The 26,512-nt window shown below is 38.2% G+C and overlaps 1 protein-coding gene across 2 annotated transcripts in view; it reads left to right on the top strand.

The window, feature by feature from the left end:
- TSG101 (tumor susceptibility 101) overlaps positions 1 to 26,512 on the top strand; it is a 68,490-nt gene that overhangs the window by 10,816 nt on the left and 31,162 nt on the right. For both annotated transcript variants that reach the window (XM_082845351.1, XM_082845350.1), the window contains exons 4-7: positions 1,461 to 1,624; positions 11,875 to 12,001; positions 15,757 to 15,823; positions 21,372 to 21,463. In XM_082845351.1, coding sequence (XP_082701477.1) covers positions 1,461 to 1,624; positions 11,875 to 12,001; positions 15,757 to 15,823; positions 21,372 to 21,463 — 450 coding nt within the window. The remainder of the gene's footprint in view (positions 1 to 1,460; positions 1,625 to 11,874; positions 12,002 to 15,756; positions 15,824 to 21,371; positions 21,464 to 26,512) is intronic.

The raw sequence follows: 26,512 nt of genomic DNA, 5'->3' as shown, positions 1-26,512 counted from the left end.
TTGTCTTTCTCTGTCTGACTTATTTCACTTAGCATAATACCCTCTAGGTCTATCCATGTTGTCACAAACGGCAAGATTTCATTCTTTTTTATGGCTCAGTAATATTCCATTATGTATATGTATACCACATCTCCTTTATCCATTCATCTGTCAGTGGGTACTTAGGTTGCTTCCATATCTTGGCTATTGTAAATAATGCTGCAGTGAACATAGGAGTGCATATATCTTTTCAAATTAGTGTTTTCATTTTCTTCAGATAAATAACCAGAAGTAGAATTGCTGGATCATATGGTAGTTCTATTTTTAATTTTTAAGTAATCTCCATACTGTTTTCCATAGTGGCTGCACCAATTTATATTCCCACCAGCAGTGCACAAGGGTTCTCTTTTTCATACACACACACACACACACACACACACACACACACACACACACACACACATGCATACATACATGTAAATTTTATTTAAACTAAATCTTTGTTCCTTCACCATTTTTTTGTACGGCACAGTTCCTAAGCCTAAGTAATTCTAGAGAATCCATCATTTTCACAAAGCAAAGAATTCTAGATGGTGGAAATAAAGTTATGTTTTATGTATTAAGATATATTTTATTGGAGTCTTTTTTTTTTCATTCTAGAAGTACTTTAGGGTAAAAAAATAAATCCGAAGTCCCATAACTGTCTGATTTCTTTAAGTGAATTTTATGTATATATACTTTTATGAAGTAAAACTGTTTCTCAGTGGGGGAAATGTATCTGAATTATGTTAGGTGATTCAAATGGTTGCTTGGGACACTGGGCTTTAACCTTAGGAAGAAAAGTCTTTGATTTATGTTCAATATGTTAACTATCAGATCCTTTGAAACACTGTTCATTTTGACTATATATAGTCAAATTTCTCAACTGAGAGAGATTCTATTACATAAAGCAAAAAAAGGGGGATGACATCATTGATTGTGAAACTACCACTGAAAATGCCATATTCATTGGTCAGGCTGTGACCACCAGTCAGCATCTGTTTGACACTTGAATTAGGTCTTACAGTGTGACTTTTGGCAAGGGAATTTCAAGTCTAGCATATCACTTTCCGAAAGGACACCGTTATCTGTGGTCTTCCTTCTATATCCTTTACCAGTGAACTTTATTAACTGAAGTGACAAGAGTCAAATAACAAAGAATGGCTTGAACCAAAAGATAATTTGTGAATAACATTTTTATGGCAGTAAGTACACTTACTACCCTGGCAGAGTAGTGATTAATTAGCTCCTTAATCCTGCTCATGTATTTTACAAACTGAAAATTTGAGAAACTGATGTTAAACAGAACTTTGAAACATAAAATATCTGTTGTGTTTTTTTAAAAAAGTGTTGCTTAGTTGTAGCTCTTTGTTGCTTACCTACTAAGCCATTATTGAAAAATAATAAAAGTAGAGTAACTGAAGTTTCTCTTTCTCTCTCAGGTACTACATATAATATTCCAATATGCCTGTGGCTGCTGGACACATACCCATATAATCCCCCTATCTGTTTTGTTAAGCCTACTAGTTCAATGACTATTAAAACAGGAAAGCATGTGGATGCTAACGGGAAGATATATCTTCCTTATCTACATGAATGGAAACACGTAAGTATTAACAGAGTGTTCTGAGAATTCGTTGTATTTTATATATTTTGTTCACTAGCATTTACTTTCTGTTAACTCTCAAGGAGGATTAAAGGAGAATAAATTCACATAAGATCACTAATCACTGAGCTGGGTAATTCAAAAAAGCTCTTTAAAAGAAATATATCTGGACTTCCCTGGTAGTGCAGTGGTTAAGAATCCTCCTGCCAATGCAGGGCACACGGGTTCAAGCCCTGGTCCGGGAAGATCCCACATGCCGTGGAGCCACAACTACTGAGCCTGCACTCTAGAGCCTGCACTCTAGAGCCCGTGAGCCACAACTACTGAGCCCACATGCCACAACTACCGAAGCCCGTGTTCCTAGAGCCCCTGCTCCGCAACAAGAGAAGCCATTGCAATGAGAAGCCCATGCACCGCAACGAAGAGTAGCTCCTGCTTGCCACAACTAGAGAAAGCCCCCGTGCCACAGCGAAGACCCAACGCAGCCAAAAGTAAATAATAAGTAAATAAATTTACAAGAATAAATAAATGAAACATATCTTATATTTCTATAGAGCTTGGTAGTTTATAGAATACACATAGTCACTATTTTATTTGCTTGAGTTGAACCTTTAAGAACAGATAGAATTCCCATATGGGAAATGCATTTAAAAAATATTGGGGGGCTTTCCCTGGTGGCGTAGTGGTTAAGAATCCACCTGCCAATGCAGGGGACATGGGTTCGAGTCCTGGTCCGGGAAGGTCCCATATGCTGTGGAGCAGCTAAGCCTGTGCGCCACAACTACTGAGCCTGCACTCTAGAGCCCGTGAGCCACAACTGCTGAGCCCGTGAGCCACAACTACTGAAGCCTGTGTGCCTAAAGCCCCTGCTCCACAGCAAGAGAAGCCAGTGCAATGAGAAGTCCACGCACTGCAACAAAGAGTAGCCCCCACTTGCTGCAACTAGAAGAAGCCCGCGCGCAGCAAAAAAGACCCAACGCAGCCATAAATAGATAGATAGATAGATAAATTTATTTATTTATTTAAAAAAATATGTATATTGGGTTGGCCAAAAGGTTCAGTTGTTTTTTTCCATAAGATGACTTTAGTAGCACTTAGTTGTCTTTAACTTCATTTGAAACAATATTGTTAGATTGTATGTGATAGCTGTCCTATCAACGTGCATTTAAAAAAAGACATCGGGCTTCCCTGGTGGCGCAGTGGTTGAGAGTCTGCCTGCCGATGCAGGGGACACAGGTTCGTGCCCCGGTCCGGGAAGATCCCACATGCCGCGGAGCGGCTAGGCCTGTGAGCCATGGCCGCTGAGCCTGTGCATCCAGAGCCTGTGCGTCCGGAGCCTGTGCTCCGCAACGGGAGAGGCCACAACAGTAAGAGGCCCGCGTACTGCAAAAAAAAAAAAAAGAAAAAAGACATCAAAATTGGTGAATTTTTGTGTAGCCATTCATTTTAATATTGAAGATGGAAGAAAAACAACATTTTTGGCATATTATGCTTTATTATTTCATGAAAGGTAAAAATGCAACTGAAACGCACAAAAAGATTTGTGCAGTGTATGGAGAAGGTGCTGTGATGATCAGACGTGTCAAAAGTGGTTTGCGAAGTTTCATGCTGTAGATTTCTCGCTGGATGATGCTGCATGTCGGGTAGACCAGTTGAAGTTGATAGCAATCAAATCAAGACATTAATTGAGAACAGTCAACATTATACAACGCGGGAGATAGCTAACATACTCAAAATATCCAAATCAAGCACTGAAAATCATTTGCACCAGCTTGGTTATGTGAATCGCTTTGATGTTTGGGTTCCACGTAAGTTAAGCAAAAAAACCCTTCCTGACCATATTTCCGCATACGATTCTCTACTTAACGTAATGAAGACGTTCCGTTTTTAAAATAAATTGTGATTAGAGGTGAAAAGTGGATACTGTACAATAATGTGGAACAGAAGAGATCGTAGGCAAGCAAAATGAACCACCACCAACCAACCAAAGGCCGGTCTTCATCCAAAGAAGGTGATGTTGTGTATATGGTGGGATTGGAAGGGAATCCTCTATTATGAGTTCCTTCTGGAAAACCAAACGATTCATTCCAACAAGTACTGCTCCCAGTTAGACCAACTGAAAGCAGCACTCAACAAAAAGCGTCCAGAATTAGTCAACAGGAAACGCATAATCTTCCATCAGGATAACGCAAGATGGTGTGTTTTTTGAAGACCAGGCAAAAACTGTTACAGCTTGGCTGGGAAGTTCTGATTCATCCTCCATATTTACCAGACATTGCACCTTCAGATTTCCATTGATTTCAGTCTTTACAAAATTCTCTTAATGGAAAAAATTTCAATTCCCTGGAAGACTGTAAAAGGCATTTGGAACAGTTCTTTGCTCAAAAAGATAAAACGTTTTGGGAATATGGAATTATGAAGTTGCCTGAAAAATGGCAGAAGGTAGTGGAACAAAAGGATGACAACGTTGTTCAATAAAATTCTTGGTGACAATGAAAAATGTGCCTTTTATTTTTACTTAAAAACAGAAGACACTTTTTGGCTAACCCAATAGTATACTGGTGGCATATATTTGTGAAACTGTTCAAATCTCATTACTCAAAGTGTTCCTATCAAGAAGTAATACTAGTAAGAAACTTCTGTTTCTGCCTCTGATAGTATAGCTCTGGCAGTTTCTATCCAAAAAAATGCTAGAAAAGCCAAAGTACAAACAACATCTGAGGAAGGCTTTGGAGAACTGTTGAGGCAATTAGGACTTGAAGGGCCAAGATCCTTGCTGCAAAGAGATGAGTCAACATTCTGCCAGTTTTCCCTAAGAGTATTTACTGATTCTTGGTACAGAGTGAGAGGCTGAGAATCTGGGCAGAGGGCATTAGCTAGAGGCAAAGAAGACTGCACAGTTTCTAACAGTCTCACAGGGCTGAAAAGACAACAGTTGCTGTTCTGTCTGCCAGGCAGCCAGCATCTTAGGAGCCAAGATTTGGGAGAAAAGGAAGCTACAAAGAAGTGAGCCAGATAATTTGAGTTTCCCCCTCAAGGGATATGCTGAATTCCTACATGTCAAAGACAAGATGCTAAAAAGCTAAGCGGAAAGCCTCTGAAATTCATAGCCAAGTTCTCAGCAGTCTTAGGTTGAGGAGGCAGTATGAGTTTGGAACCACTCACAAGGCTGAGGGGTATGAGTAAACATCCTAGGCTCTCAGTTGGCACCACTACAGGAATACACCCCATGAGTGGGAACTCAGGCAGAATGAGCCCTGTAAAACTCCACCCTTGAATCAGTTCAGTGCCTGATTATATTAAGGTGATTCTCACGGTATCTGCCGGCCATAGGATAGAGTGAACTGTTGCTGGAAGGAGATAATATATAGAGCCTGTCTAATTTTTCACGAAGTGTCAGGTGTACAATTTAAAATTATCAAGTACATCAAGAGATAGGACAAAGAGGGAAAAAAGAGTAGAAACAGGATACCACCCCCCAGGTAACCCAGTTATCAGACACAGACTTGAAAATGATTGTGATTAGTATGTTCAGTATGGAGAACTAATTATAATTATATTTAAAATGAACCAAATAGAAACCTTACAACTGAAAAATAGAATAATAGAAATTAAAAACCCAATAGAGGGACTTCCCTGGTGGCACAGTGGTTAAGAATCTGCCTGCCAATGCAGGGGACACAGGTTCGTGCCCTGGTCTGGGAAGATCCAACATGCCATGAAGCAGCTAAGCCCGTGTGCCACAACTACTGAGCCTGCGCTCTAGAGCCTGCAAGCCACAACTACTGAGCCCACCTGCTGCAACTACTGAAGCCCACGCACCTAGAACCCGTGCTCCGCAACAAGAGAAGCCACTGCAATGAAAAGCCCACGTACCGCAACGAAGAGTAGCCCCCACTCTCCGCGACTAGAGAAACCCACGCGCAGCAACGAAGACCCAATGCAGCCAAAATAAATAAATTAAAAAACCCACAAAAACTCAATAGATGGGTTTAATAGCAGATTAGACTTAGCAGAATAGAGAATTAATGAACTGGTTTACGAATAGTTTATATTTTTAATGCTGTTGACATAGGAATAAACCTTACAAAAGATGTACAAATCCATTATGGAGAAAATTCCAAATTTTATTGAAAGATACCAGAGAAGACTTAAGTCAAAAAAAGAGAACCTTTTTCATGGATTGGAAGACTCAGTATTATAAATATGTTGGTTCTCTACAAATTGATCTATTTCTTTTTTTTTTTTAAAGAAGACGTTGGGGGTAGGAGTTTATTAATTAATTAATTTATTTTTGCTGTGTTGGGTCTTCATTTCTGTGCGAGGGCTTTCTCTAGTTGTAGCAAGCGGGGGCCACTCTTCATCGCGGTGTGCGGGCCTCTCACTATCGCGGCCTCTCTTGTCGCGGAGCACAGGCTCCAGACGCGCAGGCTCAGTAGTTGTGGCTCACGGGCCTAGTTGCTCTGCGGCATGTGGGGTCCTCCCAGACCAGGGCTCGAATCCGTGTCCCCTGCATTAGCAGGCTGATTCTCAACCACTGCACCACCAGGGAAGCCCTGATCTATTTCTTAACAGAAGTGTTTGTTTCTTTGCATATTTGTTAATTTTGTGAACTTGATAAGCTGAATCCAAAGTTTATATGGAAATGCAAATATTAATAATAGCCAAGAAGAGTAAGCTGGAAGGGACTTGCCTTAGAGGTATCAAAATGCATTTTAAAAAACTAGTAATTAAGATGGTATGGAACTGTCAGAGAAATATTCCAATGGGTAGATGGTACATAATAAATAACCCAGAAAAAAAGATCCACTATACAGACATACCTTGGAGATATTGTGGACTCAATTCCAGACTACTGCAGTAAAGCAAAATGTTGCGATAAAATGAGTCACACAAATTGCATGGTTTCCCAATGCATGTAAAAGTTATGTTTACACTATACTGTAGTCTATTAAATGTGTAATAGTGTTGTGTCTAAAAAAACAGTATTCATACCTTAATTAAAAATACTTTATTGTATCCTATAATAAAGCATAATAGAATATGAAAAAGAATATATATATGTATAACTGAATCACTTTGCTGTACAGCAGAAATTAACATTGTAAATCAACTATACTTCAAGAAAATAAATTTAAAAAAATACTTTATTGTTAAAAAATGTTAACCATGGGGCTTCCCTGGTGGCGCAATGGTTGGGAGTCCGCCTGCCAATCAGGGGACGTGGGTTTGTGCCCCGGTCCGGGAGGATCTCACGTGCCGCGGAGCGGCTGGGCCCATGAGCCATGGCTGCTGAGCCTGCGCGTCCGGAGCCTGTGCTCCGCAACGGGAAGGGCCACAACAGTGAGAGGCCCACGTACCGCAAAAAAAAAAAAAAAAAAATGTTAACCATCCGTGACAACGCAGGGTTGCCACAGACCTTCAATTTGTAAAAACTGCAGTATCTGCAAAGGACAATAAAGCAAAGCACAGTAAGAAAAGGTATGCCTATACATAAACACTTGATGTATAACAGTGGTGTTATAGTAGGTAAGTGGGGATAAGATTAACTTCAGTTATGGAGTTGGGACAGTGAGATTCCTATTTGTATAATATACAAAAATCAATTTCAGGTAAACTGTGAAAGGCAAAAAAATAAGACTTTTAAAACATAATATAGGAGACTGCCTTTCATGATCTTGTAATAGGTGAGGGTTTTTTTAACAAGATGGAAAACTTTTACTATAAAGGAAAAGACTACTAAATTTTACCTTGAACTTATGCAGATTAAGAACTTCTGTTCATGAAAGACACATTAAAAACTGAAAAGACTAACCACAGACGACTGAAAGAATATACTTGTAGTACTTAACACCCACAGGGTAACGTCCAGAACATAAAAATAATTTTTGGGAATCATTAAAAGAAAGAAGCCCAATAGAAAAATAGATGAAACTCTTGAACAAGTACTTCACAAAAGAGAAATCCTAATGGCCAGTAAACATATGGAAAGATGTTTAATCCTGCTAGTAGTGAGAGAAATATAAATTAAGACCATAACAAGATACCATTACATGTGCATTAAATTTGCACTACCAGTTGACAACGCTAAGGCTTAGAGAGGATGTGGAGCAAAGGGAACTCTTAGACACTGCTGATGGGAGCAAAATTGACACACTACTCTGGAAATTAGTTTGGTATTACCTAGTAAAGTTGTAAGGGCCCATGCCCTATGTCCTAGCAATTCCACTCCTTGGTATGTACACTAGAGCAGGGTTTCTCAACCTCAGTGCTACTGGCATTGTGGGTCAGATAATTCTTTATTGTGGGAGAGCTGTTCTGTTCATTATAGGATGTAGGATCCCTGGCCTTTATCCACAAGATGCCAGTAGCATGACAGTTGTGACAACTGAAAATGTCTCTAGACATTTCTAAATATCCACTGGGAGACAAAAATAGCACCCCCAGTTGATAACTACTGCACAAGAGTAACCCTTTTGGGCTTCCCTGGTGGCGCAGTGGTTGGGAATCCACCTGCCAATGCAGGGGACACGGGTTTGAGCCCTGGTCCAGGAAGATCCTACATGCCATGGAGCAACTAAGCCCATGTGCCACAGCTGCTGAGTCTGTGTTCGAGAGCCGGTGAGCCACAACTACTGAAGCCCGCATGCCTAGAGCCCGTGCTCCACAACAAGAGAAGCCACCACAGTGAGAAGCCTGCGCACTGCAACGAAGAGTAGCCCCCGCTCGCTGCAACTAGAGAAAGGCTGCAACTAGAGAAAGGCCGCAGTGAAAACCCAATGCAGCCCAAAAAAACGAGTAACGCTTGCACATACATACTAGGAAACAGAGCAAGAATGTTCATGGCAGCATAAATAACCAAAGACTGGATACAACCCATATGACTGTTAACAACAGGAGAGTGAATAAAGAAGTTGTGTATTCATTCAGTGGAACACCATACAGCAATTAAAATGAATTTATAACTATACTCTTTAACAGGAATGTATCTTACATTGTTGAAATAAGTCTCAATAGAATCCACAGTTTGATTTAATTCATATGAAGTTCAGAAACAAAAAATTAAACATACTGCTTAGAAAATTGTTTATAAGGTAGTAGTTTAAAGAAAAGAATGATTATCTGCTAAGTCAGAGAAGTGGGTAACTCTATAGAATAGATAGAGGGGGATGCAGTCAGGAACTTGTAAGTTGCTGGCAGTCTTCTATTAAGTTGGATGATAGCTACACAAATATTTTCTTTATTGTTACTCTTTAAAGTTACATACATTTCTGTATGTATGTTATATTCCACAAATCTAACAAAAAAGACATAAGGGTAGCTAACTTTGCTATGGTGTTCAAGGTTATATCGTGGAAGATCCTGATTTTTAGCTAAGGACTTCATCCTTGAATAGGCAGCTGGGAGTCATTTTAGATTTCTGAACAAAAGTAAGGCATTAAATGCAATGATTGTTAGGTATAATGTCTGAAGTGTACTAGATAAATACATTAATTAGCTTTCTGACTGAAAATCACTAGCTGCTCTAAAACATAAAACCCCAAATACTAGAGACTTAACACTGGAAATTACTTGCTCACGTAATAGTCCACTGGGAGTCTGCCTCACTGGCAGGCAGCTTTCCCTCACTTGAGCTTCAGGGACCAGGCGCTTTCCAGTTTGTTGTGCCACCATCTCCCGGGGCTTCAGAGTCCTCCGCATCAAGGAAGACAAGCAAAGAGATTGGTGGCCCTCCTTCTTGTGCACCTTGGCTTAAAAGTTAAATCTCTTCTGCTTATGGTCCATTGGTAAAAACTAGTTGCAAAAAGGACTGGAAAATGTAGTTTCCGCCTAAGCAACTGATTCTCAGCAACAACTCTGTATAATGGGAGGGGAGCATGAACTTTTATAGAAAATTCTCTCAATCATAATCAGTAAGTAAAACTAGAACCCGCACAGAAGGCTATTGTAGTAATCTAGCATGGCACAGAACATGAACTAGGGCTGCTCTCATTTATCTTGATCTTACTAATTCAATTGCTTATTAATCCTAATCCTGAACATGTATCATATACTGCTTAGAATGTAAAATCTGACCTTTTTATTGCTTGCTGGAAAAGCAAACAAAAAGGGATAGAGAAGAAAGCAATTTTGCTCTTCAAGTTTTCAGGGTTTTCAATAGGAAAAAAGTTTTATAAAGATACTATATGTTTCAGTTGACCCTTAGGTGTTTGAGCTAAAATAAACTAACATTCTTGCTATGTTTTTTGTATCCTGTATCATTCTGAATTAGTCATTTGTCATTCTGAAATATTCATGACCTGTTGCTTTATAATAGGCCTGGAAGTAGGTATTAACGATTAATTTTCCTTCCTTCAAAGACTTTAACGTGAAAGAAATGGTATGGTAAAGAATTAAAATAAAATTTGTCTTGACAAAACTATGGTTATAAGACTGTATAAATGGAGTACTGATTCATACTACAAACATGGGTTAACCTTTGAAAATATTATGCTAGGTGAAAAAAGCCAGACATGAATTGTATGATTCCATTTACATGAAATGTCCAGAACAGGCAAATCCAATGACAAAATAGATTTGTGGTTGCCAGGAGCTGAGGGGAGGGGGAAATTGGAAGTGATCACTAATAGGGATAGATTTCTTTTGAGGATGATAACAATATTCTGGAATTAGACAGTGGTGATAGAGAAAAACCACTGAACTATCCACTTTTTTTTTTTTTTAAATTCTTGGCTGTATTGGGTCTTTGTTGCTGCACGCGGTGTTTCTCTAGCTGTGGCGAGTGGGGGCTACTCTTTGTGGTGCACGGGATTCTCATCATGGTGGCTTCTCTTGTTGCAGCACATGGGCTCTAGGGTGCGTGGGCTTCTACAGTTGTGGCGCTTGGGCTCAGCAGTTGTGGCTCTCAGGCTCTAGAGTGCAGGCTCAGTAGTTGTGGCGCACAGGCTTAGTTGCTCTGTCGCATGTGGGATCTTCCCAGACCAGGGGTCGAACCCATGTCCCCTGCATTGGCAGGCAGATTCTTAACCACTGTACCACCAGGGAAGTCCTGAACTATACACCTTTAGATGGTAAATTTTATGGTATGTGAATTATCTCAATTTTTAAAGTGCATGATTTTAAAATCATTTTATGATTTAGTTAGGGAGTTTTGTTGGACTAAATAATTAACAAGAGATTTAAATTGTGTGATTCTCAATAGCAACCCCACACACACACCAGCCGTAATCTCCAGCCTACACTCCTTGGTGCTACACAGATACTGTACATGTTTACTCCCTGTCTCAGCGTGTAAGTTTACAGACAAACATAAGAAGGGTATTGGAATAGTGAGAATCAGTAAGTTTTCATAAGAAGCTTTCTGAAATGTTATCTATTGTCACTGTCCATATGTTGGGACAGAATGGAACAAAATTGGTGCTTTGGAAAGTTGAAAGCTGCTAGTAAACTCTTCTGTCAGGAGAAGGGAAGTTATGAAGATGATTAACTGATCAAGATAATTGAGTAATCCTTCAGAACCTGATGAACTAATGAATGAAGTGTGTGAGGTGAGATATACACAGAATATAATGGGTGAAAACAACCATCAGATAAGTCAGTTTGAACAACTTTGCCTAGCATAGTTTGTCTTAAATTAGTGATCAATAGGTACTTGAGAAAAAAGTTTAGCAGCCTTTATGGGATACAGGCACTCTCTTTGTAACTATGGTATTGGAAGGAAAGATCCTTTAATAATTTATATCTTTTGTACAACAATCTAGTGATTTCTAAAATGGAGTCTACTTATAATTTCAGAGTTCATAATACTATCTTTAATAAAAATTAATCTAGGAACATGTGTTTCCAAGGTAACATTGTTATCTTTTAAAGGCCTTAAATAATATTTGTGACTACTGCTTACATCCATCCCTGAGTTTATACCATACCAGCATCCTTAATTTGTCCACTGGAAATATAATAAATTTTGGTTAGCTGTATGGAGTCAAATGAAGAACAATACCATCTGAATTTTGCAGTATACTGCTTTGGCTAGTACTGTTTTTATATACATGAAGTAGCAGCCTTGCTACACATAAATAATAAGTAGAAATCACCTAGCTGTATTAAATTAATTAAATGGAATTTTCACGTTTGGGGTCCTACAAAGGAAATTGTCGCGCTAAGTTGAAAACAGATAAGAAATGGCCAGACTTTTCCTTATTGCCAAAAAGTAAATCTGTAAATGACTTAAGTTTGTTTTCCGTTTTTAGCCACAGTCAGACTTGTTGGGGCTTATTCAAGTTATGATTGTGGTGTTTGGAGAAGAACCTCCAGTCTTTTCTCGTGCTACTATTTCAGCATCCTATCCACCATACCAGGCAACAGGGCCACCAAACAGTAAGTAGAACTGAGATTTGATTTTTAAACTCATATAAACAAAAGAAAACAAAATCTTGTAAAAATATTTTTTTTGATGACTTCAATTTGCTTTTTAGCTTATCAAGTTAGTCGATTTTTTGGAGGTATTCTGAGGCCCCACATCTGCATGTACAGATTCTCAACAAAGACTGGCATTTGGGCTTTCGTTTGTGGGTAGAAATCTAACTATGGGTGTGCTGGATTCCAAAATGGAGGAGAAAGAATGCTGGAATAGAGCTGGAATTTTTTTTTAAATTATGCATGCCATGGAATAGCTTTATTTGATCCGTTTGGAAGTAGATACAACTTGAAAGGCAATCTGACCTCCTTTTGTTTGCAACTCCAGGATCAGTGCTATAGATAAGAATCAATTATAAAGTAAACTATATCATTCACATTCAGCTATTCTGGGTGTACACAATGGACATCTAGCTCTCAGCTTTCTTCTCTTGAGTACAACCAATTCATGATTTTACTTTGAGTGGAGAGGGTGGGGGCATGGAGTCAATATCAGTTCTCCCCTAACTGGTGTACATTATCTCTGTTATTTCTGGGTTTTTCAAAAATAATTCTTACTGGTACTTTAAAATCACCCTGGATAATTGAGAGTTGGTTGTACTTACTTGTTTTGACTTTACTAAACCTGTTCATTGTGTTTTGAGCTGTGATTTTTTTAAAACAAATTTTGTTTAAGATAATTAACCAGACTTAATTTATCTTATAAGTTAGATTATGTGAGCTTTCATTTTCCTCCCACTGAAAATTATCATCTTCCTTTTTAATCCATTCCTTTCCTCCCACTGAAAATTATCATCTTCCTTTTTAATCCATTCTGTCTTGAGGAGCATCTTGACTAACAAGCTGAATGGGAATCTAACAGAACTTTGTGAATCCATTTCCTTTTCCTTCTCTGCTTTCCCAGAATAAGCTTGGCTGTAGCATTTTGTTGCTCTTTTAATAAAGATTCTAGGGATTCTTTTGGATCAGAAATTTGTTTTCATCTTAATAAATTCTGTTGACTTTAATATCCAAGGTTAGATTATCTTGCCCATCTAATGTTGAAATGCAAAATATTTCCTAGATCATCGTTCATATTTATTTGCTCAAATAACATAGCCAGTGGCCACTTAAGATAAAGGTAACCTTTTCAGAATGTTAGTCCCCTAAGCAACATCTTTTTCCTAAATTTCTTCTAGTTTTATGTTAACATTGGAAGTGCAGCATTCAAGAAAGAGACCTCACTAAAGAGATCACTATTACACTTCCATTTTGCATTCACTCACTATAAATCACATTAAACAATATAGAGCTAATATAAGTAAATTACTAAAAGAGACCAACTTATTGTCTGTCCATTACAGTTTTAATACTTTTTATACATTTAAATGATATTCATTATTGTTATGTATGACTGCAAAGAAATGAAAGTCTGAATTCCGTCCTAAACCCACACATCAAGGAACAGCCCAGAAATTTGGATCCATACTTAAATACGATCTTCTAGTTAAGAAATTATATACTTCTATTATTATTATTATTATCATTATCATCATCATTACTGTAAACTTTTTTTTTTTAAAGAAGATGTTGGGGGTAGGAGTTTATTAATTTATTTATTTTGCTGTGTTCGGTCTTCGTTTCTGTGCGAGGGCTTTCTCTAGTTGTGGCAAGCGGGGGCCACTCTTCATCGCAGTGCATGGGCCTGTCACTATAGCGGCGTCTCTTGTGGTGGAGCACAGGCTCCAGACGCGCAGGCTCAGTAGTTGTGGCTCACGGGCCTAGTTGCTCCGTGGCATGTGGGATCCTCCCAGACCAGGCTCGAACCTGTGTCCCCTGCATTAGCAGGCAGTTCTCAACCACTGCGCCACCAGGGAAGCCCTACTGTAAACATTTTTGATCTCTGGTTTTAGGAAGACTTTTGAGCTAGCTATAAGTCACACTAAAAAAGTGTTGTGCCCAAACCTCATTTTTTGACAACTAACAGTAATAGTCAACATTTATTCAGTGGTGACTATGAGACTAAGAGCTAAGCACTTCATATTAGTTCTTATTTAATCCTTATAATAACCCCATGTATTATGCTTATTTGTATTCCATTTTATTCTGGCTCTGAAATTACTTCACTTCATTATCTGCTTCCTTACCAGTCTTGGACTCAACTTTTGTTGTTTCCCAAAATCAAAATTTGGAGATTTTGGTCAAATTACTAGCTTTTCAGAACCTTAGAAAGGAAAATTGCCTATAATTATGAGGAAATTGCTTATAACTGTGAAGTCGTAGTTTATATGTGTTTAAGAGAAACTAGAATGGGGAGAGAAACTAGTAATTGACTATATATGTTGCTGACACCTAATAGTGGCCTCATCTTTTGATGTTCATAAAGATCAACTGTGTTTTGGCCCAGGAAGAAGAAAAGTTTTATGAGATCTAGCAATTATGACATTTTGGGAGGTATTTTTCCCTTTATGAAATAGCACTGAACATCATCCTTAGCTTAATTATACTTAAGAAAAAATTTACTTATGACATCTATAGGTTCATCCTAACAAGAAGACTATGAACACTGATACTTGGGGATGTAAGCTCAGCAACTCTGATAAAGATGTTTAAGGCCCTTAGTCAGAGCCCAGCATACTTCTCCCATCCACTTGCATTATGTGCTCTAAAAGTTTATTTCTTGAGTGTTCCACTTCTCTCTTCAAGCCTTTGTGTACCATTCATCTACTAGATCACTCTTGTTTACCCTCACCTCCTACATTTAATTAGCTACCTCCTGTATGATCCCATATATATCACTCTGTACTTCCCCTGTCATGACACTTATCACTCTGTATTTTTATTCTTTTCGTGTTTATCTCCTTCACTAGACTATAAGCAACTTGAGGCCAGGAATTCTTTCTTTCTTTCTTTTTTAATCCAGTGCCTTTCACAGAAAGGCACTAAAATATTTATTGATTGGATTAAGGGCTAATTATATTCAGTGAGAAAAATTTCACTGAGGTTAATTTGATTCTCAGACAAGTTGTTTCCAGTTAAGGCCAAGATTAACTTCTTCTCTTTTTCTTCCTCGATGTTGGTTAGCCTCTTGGCATCACTGACTAGTTCTTTGTCATTAGTGTTCTCTTTATAATATATATAAAGCATTCTTTATGCTTGCTAGATTTGAACCTTTTTCCACCTAGTATTTCCAAGCTTTTGTTTGTTTTAACCAGTCTGGCTGAATATAAGTTTTGTTTAGGACTTCTTGTAGTAATTTGAAGTCGTTTAAAGTCCTCAGTCAAGCCAACAAAACCAGCTGTGCTAATCGGTCAACATAATCTTGCAAGAAATTTCAAAAGGTATCTTAGATATAATAAAGAGGTCACTTTCTAAGAAGCTGACCTTGGACCAGAGGAGGGCACATTTACCTTCCTCTAAATTCCAAACTGAATAGGCTCCTGTCTCAGGTTATAGACTCGTTGAGAGCTTGAAGAGCTGACCAGGTTGACCTGTTCGCCAGTTAATCCTTGTTGGAATTGTCACGTTTAATGCTTTTAGAGTTATGTGGTTTGAAGTTATTTATTAGTTGCAGTGAAGAACTAATATGGCTGGAGTGTTTTGTTTTTGGTGCTGAGATTTGAATTCTTTAACTGTATGAAATTTTGCTGTGGTTTGATGGTGATGTGTGTCTTATTTGATACCCTATATATCCAGGACTATGCATACTATTTTAAAATATTAAAAATTATTTTTAGCTTCCTACATGCCAGGCATGCCAAGTGGAATTTCTGCATACCCATCCGGATACCCTCCCAATCCCAGGTAATGAAAAATTATCTTTTGAATAATTGTATTAGAAATTCTATTAGATCTAGAATAAAAATAATGGGTGCTAACTAGGGCATTAAAATGAAAATGGTTGCAATTTAATGGAAGGTAAAACTCAGTTTATTGCTGAAATTTTATGGTATATACATAGTTCAAGAGGAGTTTTTTCCATTTAGAGAAATGCAGCTCCATTCTATTCAGAGAGAGGAAAGGGGTGGGGAAATGACAATAATCTTGATTAGTTTTGTACCTTGAAATCCTTGTTTCTTTCCTTTTAAGAACTCTGTATATTCAGTGTAAATGGCTGAAAGATTAATGGAATACTAATTATGATGACCTCAGCCACTGAGAAAAATAGTTTAATATCCTTTTTAAAAAACTGACCTTTTCTGTAAACTACAGGGAATGAATTAATGGTGCATATGATGGGGTCAGTCTCATCCCCATATTTATTCAGTTCATAGACTACACGTACTACCAACCTTTAGTATCCATATGTTAATAACATAACAGGTAAATGAAATTAATAGTGAAATCAGTCTATGAATAATACATACTAGAAAAATCGATAAGAAATAATTATTAATCCATGTTTTAAATGTGCACCTGTTCCAGGGGTAATCTAGGAGTACTTTCCAAAGGTGGTCTTGGGGCTAACTTAGAATGCAAGACTGGCATATACTTGGTGCCTAGATGAAATTTTCCAGCTACTCGAAATTAACAAAAAAATTTTAACCCTGCTAACTCTTCTTAGCTCCATAGAACCTCACAGATAAATGCAGCTAGAATTCCGGAACACCTGCCATAAATAAATATATGTATATACATATATAATATGCAGGATCTTATAAGTTAAATTTAGCAAACACTTATTTGGGGGCCTTTCTTAATTTCAAGAACTAGCTTTATAAGGTAGTAAGTATTCTGTCACATTTATCTGGGTAAGCAGACTAGATGAACATCTGTCAGAGACAAGAAAGAAAGATTCCTATGATTGTTATATATAAACAAGTTGTAAGTTTTAGATTTCTTGAGGCCTTTAATTTTCTGATTAAGTTCTAGAAATGGAATTCTATCTGAAGCCTTGAAATTACAAGCCGTTATAATGAACAGTTGCTAGTAAGAAGGAACTTTGGGCATATAGGGAATGGTTATTAGAAGCATAATAACGAAATGGACTTCTGAACAATGAAGCCACTTCAGAGAAACTTGTAGATAAAAATGAAGGCTGAAAATATTGACAGAAATGTACATCTTACTCATCTTACATAACCTTAAAAGTGTCTTTTGTGGGCTTCCCTGGTGGTGCAGTGGTTGAGAGTCTGCCTGCTGATGCAGGGGACACGGGTTTGTGCCCCGGTCGGGGAAGCTCCCACATGCTGCTAAGCGGCTAGGCCCGTGAGCCATGGCCGCTGACCCTGCGCATCTGGAGCCTGTGCTCCGCAACGGGAGAGGCCACAACAGAGAGAGGCCTGTGTACCGCAAAAAAAAAAAAAAAAGTGTCTTTTGTGAGGTTATTTGTAAGAAGTTCCTTTTTTAAAAAAACTTTATTCTTTTTTTTTTTTTTTTTTTTTTTTTGCTGCGTTGGGTCTTTGTTGCTGCGTGCGGGCTTTCTCCAGTTGAGGCGAGCAGGGGCTACTCTTCATTTTGGTGCACGGGCTTCTCACTGCGGTGGCTTCTCTTGTGGAGCTCAGTCTCTAGGCGCGTGGGCTTCAGTAGTTGTGGCACGTGGGCTCAGTAGTTGTGGCACGCAGGCTGTAGAGCGCAGGCTCAGTAGTTGTGGCGCACAGGCTTAGTTGCTCCGCGGCATGTGGGATCTTCCCGGACCAGGGCTCGAACCCATGTCCCCTGCATTGGCAGGTGGATTCTTAACCACTGTGCCACCAGGGAAGCCTAGAAGTTCCTTTTTGAGGTAGCTATTTTTCAAAGATTTGATGCGTTTTGTTTTTTGGGTTTTTTTTGAACTGTAACTTTTAATCTCATGACAGGCTAATGAGTTGTTAAGGGTAACTGTACTCACATTACTGTCTGTATCCTTCTGCATATGCAAGGTCTTGGCAGAAGAGCCTCAGAACCTCTTTGTCTTCTCGCTTTATCCTAAAGGAGAATTAGTAAATCAGTGATTCAAGAATCTTTATTTTACAACAGTGAATATGAGAATATTTATTCTTGCTGTGGAAAGTTGGACTAGATGATCTCTAAGGTCTCTTTAAAATTTTAAGATCTTTTGAAAGTTTTATTCAGCACCTTGCAGCATGTATGCAAGGAAACTAAAAAGTATGTTAAGGATAGTTGTTCCAGTTTTGGTATATGTACTAGCAAGCATGTATTATTAGAAAACAGTTTCTGATATCAGAAAAGACAGAAAATGTTAAGTGCTGTGATACACAGCTTTAAAGGAGAGGTCACATCTGTTTGGAGGTGGGAGCTTAGAGATAGCTTCATAAATGAAGGAACTGGTTTAAAAGAAAAGTAAGTATTTAGAGGTGGAGGGAGCAGCAAACAGCAATAACATTTTATATCAGAGGAAACTTACCGGTTATTAAGTTCAGCCCACTCAATTTTATGTAATCATAGGTGTGAAAGCCAAAAAAAATCCCAGGAAAGAATAAGGAAACACTCTAATATGGCTGGAGAATATAGGGTTATGAGTAGGAGGACTGAAGAGTTTTTTTTTTTAAATTATTTTTGGCTGTGTTGGGTTTTCATTTCTGCACGTGGGCTTTCTCTAGTTGCAGAGAGCGGGGTCTCCTCTTCTTTGTGGTGCGCAGGCTTCTCATTGTGGCGGCCTCTCTTGTTGCGGAGCACGGGCTCTAGGTGCACGGGCTTCAGTGGTTGTGGCTCACGGGCTCCAGAGCGCAGGCCCAGCAGCTGTGGCACAAGGGCTTAGCTGCTCCACGGCATGTGGGATCCTCCCGGAGCAGGGCTCGAACCCGTGTCCCTTGCATTGGCAGGTGGATTCCTAACCACTGCACCACCAGGGAAGCCCCTGAAGAGTTTTAATAAAGGTGCAACTTTCATAGGTATTACAGATCTCCCCAAACCTTCTCTGATTTCCTCTAGCTGGTATTGATTTTCCACTACAGTTGACTCTTGAACATCAGGGGGAGGTCGGGGGGCTAGGGGTGTCGACCCTCCTTGCAATTGAAAATCCAAGTATAACTTTATAGTCGGGCCTCTCTGTCATATCTGCGGTTTCGCATCCTCAGATTCAACCCACTGTGGCTTGTATAGTAGTCTAGTATGTATTTAGTGAAAAAAATCTGCATATAAGTGAACCAGCACAGTTCAAAACCATATTGTTCAAGGATCAACTGTATATATTTCCTGAACTTTTATTTAGCATTTATTGTTTTCTTTATCCTATCAGGATTGTTTACAGGGATCTTGCCCTATTTTGATTATTAGTATCTTGAGGAAGAGATGGATTCATACTTTAGCTCCTGCCTCAAGCACTTGAAAACAGTGCTTTAAATAGAATAAATAGTAAATTTTGAAGGGGCACATAAAGAAAAAGGAATATAAGAGTGTTGGAAAATTCTTTTTAAATACACTTAGTCCAAAAGGGCTCTTAAAAATCTGAAAAAGATTTCCTACATAGGGCAAATTGTTTAATAATGTACAAAGACAGAAAATAGTACTACTAAATTATTTTTTTACTCAAGAAAAGTTGTTAACCCTGAACATAGAGAATAACTACGAAGGAGAAATTAAGCAAACTAAATAAAGAGACAGGGAGTTCTCTGAATTTAATATCTGTAGGCCTAGAAGAGTTTTATATCACTTACTGAAAAATTCAGCAATAAAATCACAGATTGTCCTTGAAAAAGTATGCAAAATGGGAGGAACTCCAGAAAAAGCAAATTTATTCCAGTGTTCAAAAAGGTAGATTCAGAAATTTGAATAAGATTGACATTGTTTCCTTGCAGCATGGATTACTAGAGAGACTAGAACAAAAGTACTGTGCAGTAGCATTCAGCATGTGTCCACTGGGAACAGAAATGCTTAACCTTTTTCTTTTTTCATTTTACTTTTATACTAATCGATAAGAGTATCATGATTACATTGAATCCTCAACAAGTTACACACAAAACTTTTTTGTTGGTGACAGGTTATAAAGTGTGAACTAGTAGTACACATAGGAGAGAATCTTTGAGCCACTGCCCTATAAAAGGATTACTGACTATGAACTTAGAGCTCTTGCTCCGGGACTCTGGGCTGGGTCTTTTTAGTCAGTAATTTTAATGGACTCATAGAAGGCATGTTAATCAGAATTGCAAATGTCATAGATCTGACAATTGTAGATAAAATAGGATTCATCAAAATTGATTGTTCAACTAACAGGTAGCTATAGTAATCATCCTGTTCATTTTCTTCTCCATTATAAGGGAAACACTGCCAAATTAGTGATCATTCAGAGGAAAGTGATTAGATCTGAAAATCAGAGCTGTGAAGAATGGTTGAAGGAATTAAAAATATTTCACCTGAAAAAGAGAAGACTGAGGGGAAAATGTTAGAAGTTTTCTAATATGCAAGTGATCTTACAGAGTGCAAATTTAGGACCATTAATTAGAGGTTACTGTGTCAAAATGCAGTTAGTGTTCAGTAGAGAAAGATGACCATTTGTCAGGGATATTGTAAATGATATTTATGAAACAATGTTGGATAGGAGATTGGAGGACAATACTTCTAAGGAAAGTTTCTTCCAACTCTGATGTGAATACAGGAATGACACAAACCTTCCTTAGAGTGAAGAGGAAGCTTTTAAAACTTTATCTCAAGAGGAGTATTTTCAGATCAGACATTCAAAAAGGTTATCAATGAACCACAGGTAAAAATTAAATAATATTATTTACCTGTATGCTAGGAAATCAGAATGGAAAAGTTCTCACAAAATATTTGTTGCTCTCAGTTCTGATACTGTTGGACTGCCCTTAGAAAAACTCGAGTTGCTTTCTGCTACTATGAAGGTGACCCTCAGATAACCAGGGCCAAGGGACTTCCCTGGTGGTCCAGTGTTTAAGACTCTGTGCTTCCACTGTAGAGGGCATGGGTTCGATCCCTGGTCAGGGAACTAAGATCCCGCATGCCGCAGCCAAAAAAAAAAAAACCAGGGCCAAGCAAGAGTATTTTAATCATTTACTTTAAGAGTAAATCCAGTGTCATTAATGGAATTTTTGTGGAGCTTTGCTTGAATAGACACCTGTAGCTCTAAAACTGTAAAGTCATTAACTGGTAAGACAATGAAATATCAAGCTTAGCCTCCTGAATGGGGTGGATTTGTTTGTTTGTTTATTTGTTTTAAGTCTTTATTGAATTTGTTACAGTATTGCTTCTGGGTTATTTTAAATGTTTTTTGGTTTTTTGGCCACGAGGCATGTGGAATCTTAGCTCTCCGACCAGGGATTGAACCCACACCCCCTGCATTGGAAGGTGAAGTCTTAACCACTGGACTGCCAGGGATGTCCCCTGAATGGGGTTCTTAAAGATACTGTAGAGTTGGGTCATCTTAACATTTAATATTTTATGTTCTTTTCTTTAGTGGTTACCCAGGCTGTCCTTACCCACCTGGCAGTCAGTATCCTGCCACCACAAGTTCCCAGTACCCTTCCCAGCCTCCTGTGACCACTGTTGGTAAGTACCGTTCAAAACTGTATTTCTCCACATAAGGAAAGTCAGAGTCTCCTGTTGTGAAAAGTGCATTTCACTTTTGTTTTTTATTGAATAAGTTTGATATGTAACATTGTGTAAGTTTAAGGAGTACAGTCTGTTACTTTGATAGATTTATATATTGTAATATGATTGCATTATAGCAGTATTTATTACATTACATAATTATCATACAGTATTATTGTCTATATCCATCAAACTGCGCATTAGATCTCTATGGCTTGCTTACTACTCGTTATAAATTTGTACCCTTAAATATCATCAATTTTATCACGCCTCCCCCCATTTCACTTTTACATGTGAAATGTTAGAATACTCTTTCTTTTTAAAGCAAAAACTCTTAATGATCAGTGTCCTGTACTCTAAAACTTGAAATGATTTATCATCATATAAATGAGCCTTCTACCAGGGCATAAAAGTAAATTTGATTGACTCTTATCACTCTTTCCTGTGTTTCACATATTTATTGGTGAACGTTAATGTGTGTTGAACTATTAACAGATACTTAGGTTTTCCTAGCCTGGTTATATGTAAAAACAGATGAGCATCTTTAGAAGAAAGCACCATTGGGAAATAAATATGGGTGGATCAAGTAAGACAAATTATTGCAGACCAATAGTTCTTGGTTTTTTATGTTGCTTATTAGTAGAGTTACCTGAAATATAATTTTCTTCAGTTGCGAAAATGAAAGCAATACAAGAACTTCTGCAGACCCCCACCCCTCTACATGACTATCTGCCCCTACCATATCTGCCTTCTCCCTGTTACCACAGATCATTATTTCTACCCACTAGGTTTTATCCTCTGTAATTTACTCAGGGACATCATTTCAGCAGTTTCCCCTCTCATCATCAGCTTTTGTTCTCTACTGGGTTGCTCTCATCAGCACCCAAAAATATACCCTAAAAACCTTTAAAAATCCTCCTCTTAATTTCCCTTTCCCTGCCACCAGTATTCCATTTCTTCATTCCCCTTTACAGCAAAACTCCTTGAAACAATTATCCGTACTCATTAGCTTCAATTCCTCTTCTTCCTTTCACTCTTGAACCACTCCATGTGGGATTTCCCTCATGTCCTTCCACTAAGCTGCTTCTCTCAAGGTCACCATTGACCTTTATGATGTTAAATCCAATGGCCAATTAAATAGTCTCCACTTACTTGGCTTGTCAGCAGTATTTGACAGTTGTATCTCCTTGATACACTTTCCTCTCTTGCTTTCCAAGACCCCAGACTCACTTGTTTTTCCTCCCATCTCACTGGTACTCATGCTCAGTCTCCTTTATAAGTCCCTCCTTTTCTTAATATTGGAATGCCCCCTGGCTCAGTCCTTGGCATTCTCTATACTCACTCTCCTGGTGATCTCTACCAGTCTCATAGCTTTAAATACCATTTCTGTGTCCACACTTCCCAAATTTCTTTCCAACTTACACCACTCTCCAGAATTCCAGATTCTTATATCCAGCTCCCTTCTCAATATCTCCATTTGGATATTTAATAGACATTTCAAACTCAATGTGACCAAAATTAAACTCTCAATCTTTCTATGATGCTTTCCCACCTCCAGTGATACCTACTCAATACTCTAACTTTGGTGTCATCCTTGATTCTTCATCAAGAACCAATTATCTTCAAAATACATATAGAATCTGATCACATCCAGTGCTGATCCAAGTCACCGTTATCTTTCATCTAATTTACTTCAAAAGCCTCCTAAAAAGCCTTCTTCTTTCCTTAATCCCTACATCTGTTTTTAACACAACAGCCAGAATGATCCTATTAAAAGATAAATAAATTATATCACTCCTCTACTCAGAACCTTCCAATGTCTTCCCATTTCACACAGCGTTCAATCCAAATTTCTGAAGCTTAGAAGGCCCTTTGTGATCCTGCTTTCCTCCCCCTGTTACCTCTCTGAACTCATCTCCTACTACTCTTCTGTTTTAGGATTCGTCCACTACCTGTTTCCTTTGTGTGGAGCAGTCAGGCCTACCCTGACCAATCTACTCCCATCACCAACCCCGCACACATATACACACATGCCCAACATCTAGAACAGTGCTTGATATATAGAAGTTCACCTAAATATTTTACTGAGTGTCTGAATGTAGAATCTTGTGAAGTTTACTTTTCTGTTACATTTTCTGATCAATTGTAAGCATCCTGAGATCTGCTGTAAATATCTCCCCTTCCCCCAAAAAGAGCATTTTCTTCAGCTGTTTTTGTCATTGATACGTTCTATTTATTGAGATTCTAGTGGCAATGGTTTTGTTTTTTAAAAATGTTCTCATCCTTCTGTAATATAGCTCTTTTTTTAACAATGTAATTTAAATGCTTGAGTTAGAAACCTGATGATGGGAGATCATTAATCCACAAGCAAAACACACTAAATGTTGTTAATCTCTCCATTATGGCTCAGGCATCATCAGTAAAATAGGAATAGTGCTATTTGTTACCCTGTTTCTCACTGAGACGATAGCATTTGATTTGTAGAGAACCTCAGTTCCTAAAGATCTTTTTTATGTCTCATTTCACTACAATAGATATGAAGCATTTTATAACTTAGAATAGATGATATCCATACATAAAAAAATAGGAATATGGGGGAAATGGTACATTTTATTTTATTTTTATTTATTTATTTTTTAACATCTTTATTGGAGTATAATTGCTTTACAACGGCGTGTTAGTTTCTGCTTTACAAGAAAATGAATCAGTTATATATATACATATGTTCCCATATCTCTTCCCTCTTGCGTCTCCCTCTCTCCCACCCTCCCTATCCCACCCCTCCAGGCGATCAAAAGCACTGAGCTGATCTCCCTGTGCTATACGGCTGCTTCGCACTAGCTATCTACCTTACGTTTGGTAGTGAATATATGTTCATGCCTCTCTCTCGCTTTGTCACAGCTTACTCTTCCCCCTCCCCATATCCTCAAGCCCATTCTCTAGTAGGTCTGTGTCTTTATTCCTGTCTTACCCCTAGGTTCTCCATGACATTTTTTTTTCTTAAATTCCATATATATGTGTTAGCATTCGGTATTTGTCTCTCTCTGACTTACTTCACTCTGTATGACAGACTCTAAGTCTATCCACCTCATTACAAATAGCTCAATTTCGTTTCTTTTTATGGCTGAGTAATATTCCATTGTATATATGTGCCACATCTTCTTTATCCATTCACCGATGATGGACACTTAGGTTGTTTCCATCTCCGGGCTGTTGTAAATAGAGCTGCAATGAACATTTTGGTACATGGCTCTTTTTGAATTATGGTTTTCTCAGGGTATATGCCCAGTAGTGGGATTGCTGGGTCATATGGTAGTTCTATTTGTAGTTTTTTAAGGAACCTCCATACTGTTCTCCACAGTGGCTGTATCAATTTACATTCCCACCAACAGTGCAAGAGGGTTCCCTTTTCTCCACACCCTCTCCAGCATTTATTGTTTCTAGATTTTTTGATGATGGCCATTCTGACCAGTGTGAGATGATATCTCATTGTAGTTTTGATTTGCATTTCTCTAATGATTAATGATGTTGAGCATTCTTTCATGTGTTTGTTGGCAGTCTGTATATCTTCTTTGGAGAAATGTCTATTTAGGTCTTCTGCCCATTTTTGGATTGGGTTATTTGTCTTTTTGTTATTGAGCTGCATGAGCTGCTTATAAATTTTGGAGATTAATCCTTTGTCAGTTGCTTCATTTGCAAATATTTTCTCCCATTCTGAGGGTTGTCTTTTGGTCTTGCTTATGGTTTCCTTTGCTGTGCAAAAGCTTTGAAGTTTCATTAGGTCCCATTTGTTTATTTTTGTTTTTATTTCCATTTCTCTAGGAGGTGGGTCAAAAAGGATCTTGCTGTGATTTATGTCATAGAGTGTTCTGCCTATGTTTTCCTCTAAGAGTTTGATGGTGTCTGGCCTTACATTTAGGTCTTTAATCCATTTTGAGCTTATTTTTGTGTATGGTGTTAGGGAGTGATCTAATCTCATACTTTTACATGTACCTGTCCAGTTTTCCCAGCACCACTTATTGAAGAGGCTGTCCTTTCTCCACTGTACATTCCTGCCTCCTTTATCAAAGATAAGGTGACCATATGTGCGTGGGTTTATCTCTGGGTTTCTGTCCTGTTCCATTGATCTATCTGTTTTTGTGCCAGTACCATACTGTCTTGATTACTGTAGCTTTGTAGTATAGTCTGAAGTCAGGGAGCCTGATTCCTCCAGCTCCGTTTTTCGTTCTCAAGATTGCTTTGGCTGTTCGGGGTCTTTTGTGTTTCCATACAAACTGTGAAAGTTTTTGTTCTAGTTCTGTGAAAAATGCCAGTGGTAGTTTGATAGGGATTGCACTGAATCTGTAGATTGCTATGCGTAGTAGAGTCATTTGCACAATGTTGATTCTTCCAATCCAAGAACATGGTATATCTCTCCATCTATTTGTATCATCTTTAATTTCTTTCATCAGTGTCTTATAATTTTCTGCATACAGGTCTTTTGTCTCCTTAGGTAGGTTTATTCCTAGATATTTTATTCTTTTTGTTGCAGTGGTAAATAGGAGTGTTTTCTTGATTTCACTTTCAGATTTTTCATCCTTAGTGTATAGGAATGCCAGAGATTTCTGTGCATTAATTTTGTATCCTGCTACTTTACCAAATTCATTGATTAGCTCTAGTAGTTTTCTGGTAGCATCTTTAGGATTCTCTATGTATGGTATCATGTCATCTGCAAACAGTGACAGCTTTACTTCTTCTCTTCTGATTTGGATTCCTTTTATTTCCTTTTCTTCTCTGATTGCTGTGGCTAAAACTTCCAAAACTATGTTGAATAAGAGTGGTGAGAGTGGGCAACCTTGTCTTGTTCCTGATCTTAGTGGAAATGCTTTCAGTTTTTCACCATTGAGGACGATGTTGGCTGTGGGTTTGTCATATATGGCCTTTGTTATGTTGAGGAAAGTTCCCTCCATGCCTACTTTCTGCAGGGTTTTTATCATAAATGGGTGTTGAATTTTGTCAAAAGCTTTC

This window comes from Leucopleurus acutus (assembly GCF_964270905.1).
Source record: "Leucopleurus acutus genome assembly, chromosome: 8".
NCBI lineage: Eukaryota > Metazoa > Chordata > Mammalia > Artiodactyla > Delphinidae > Leucopleurus > Leucopleurus acutus.
This window is presented reverse-complemented; position numbering and strand designations above follow the sequence as displayed.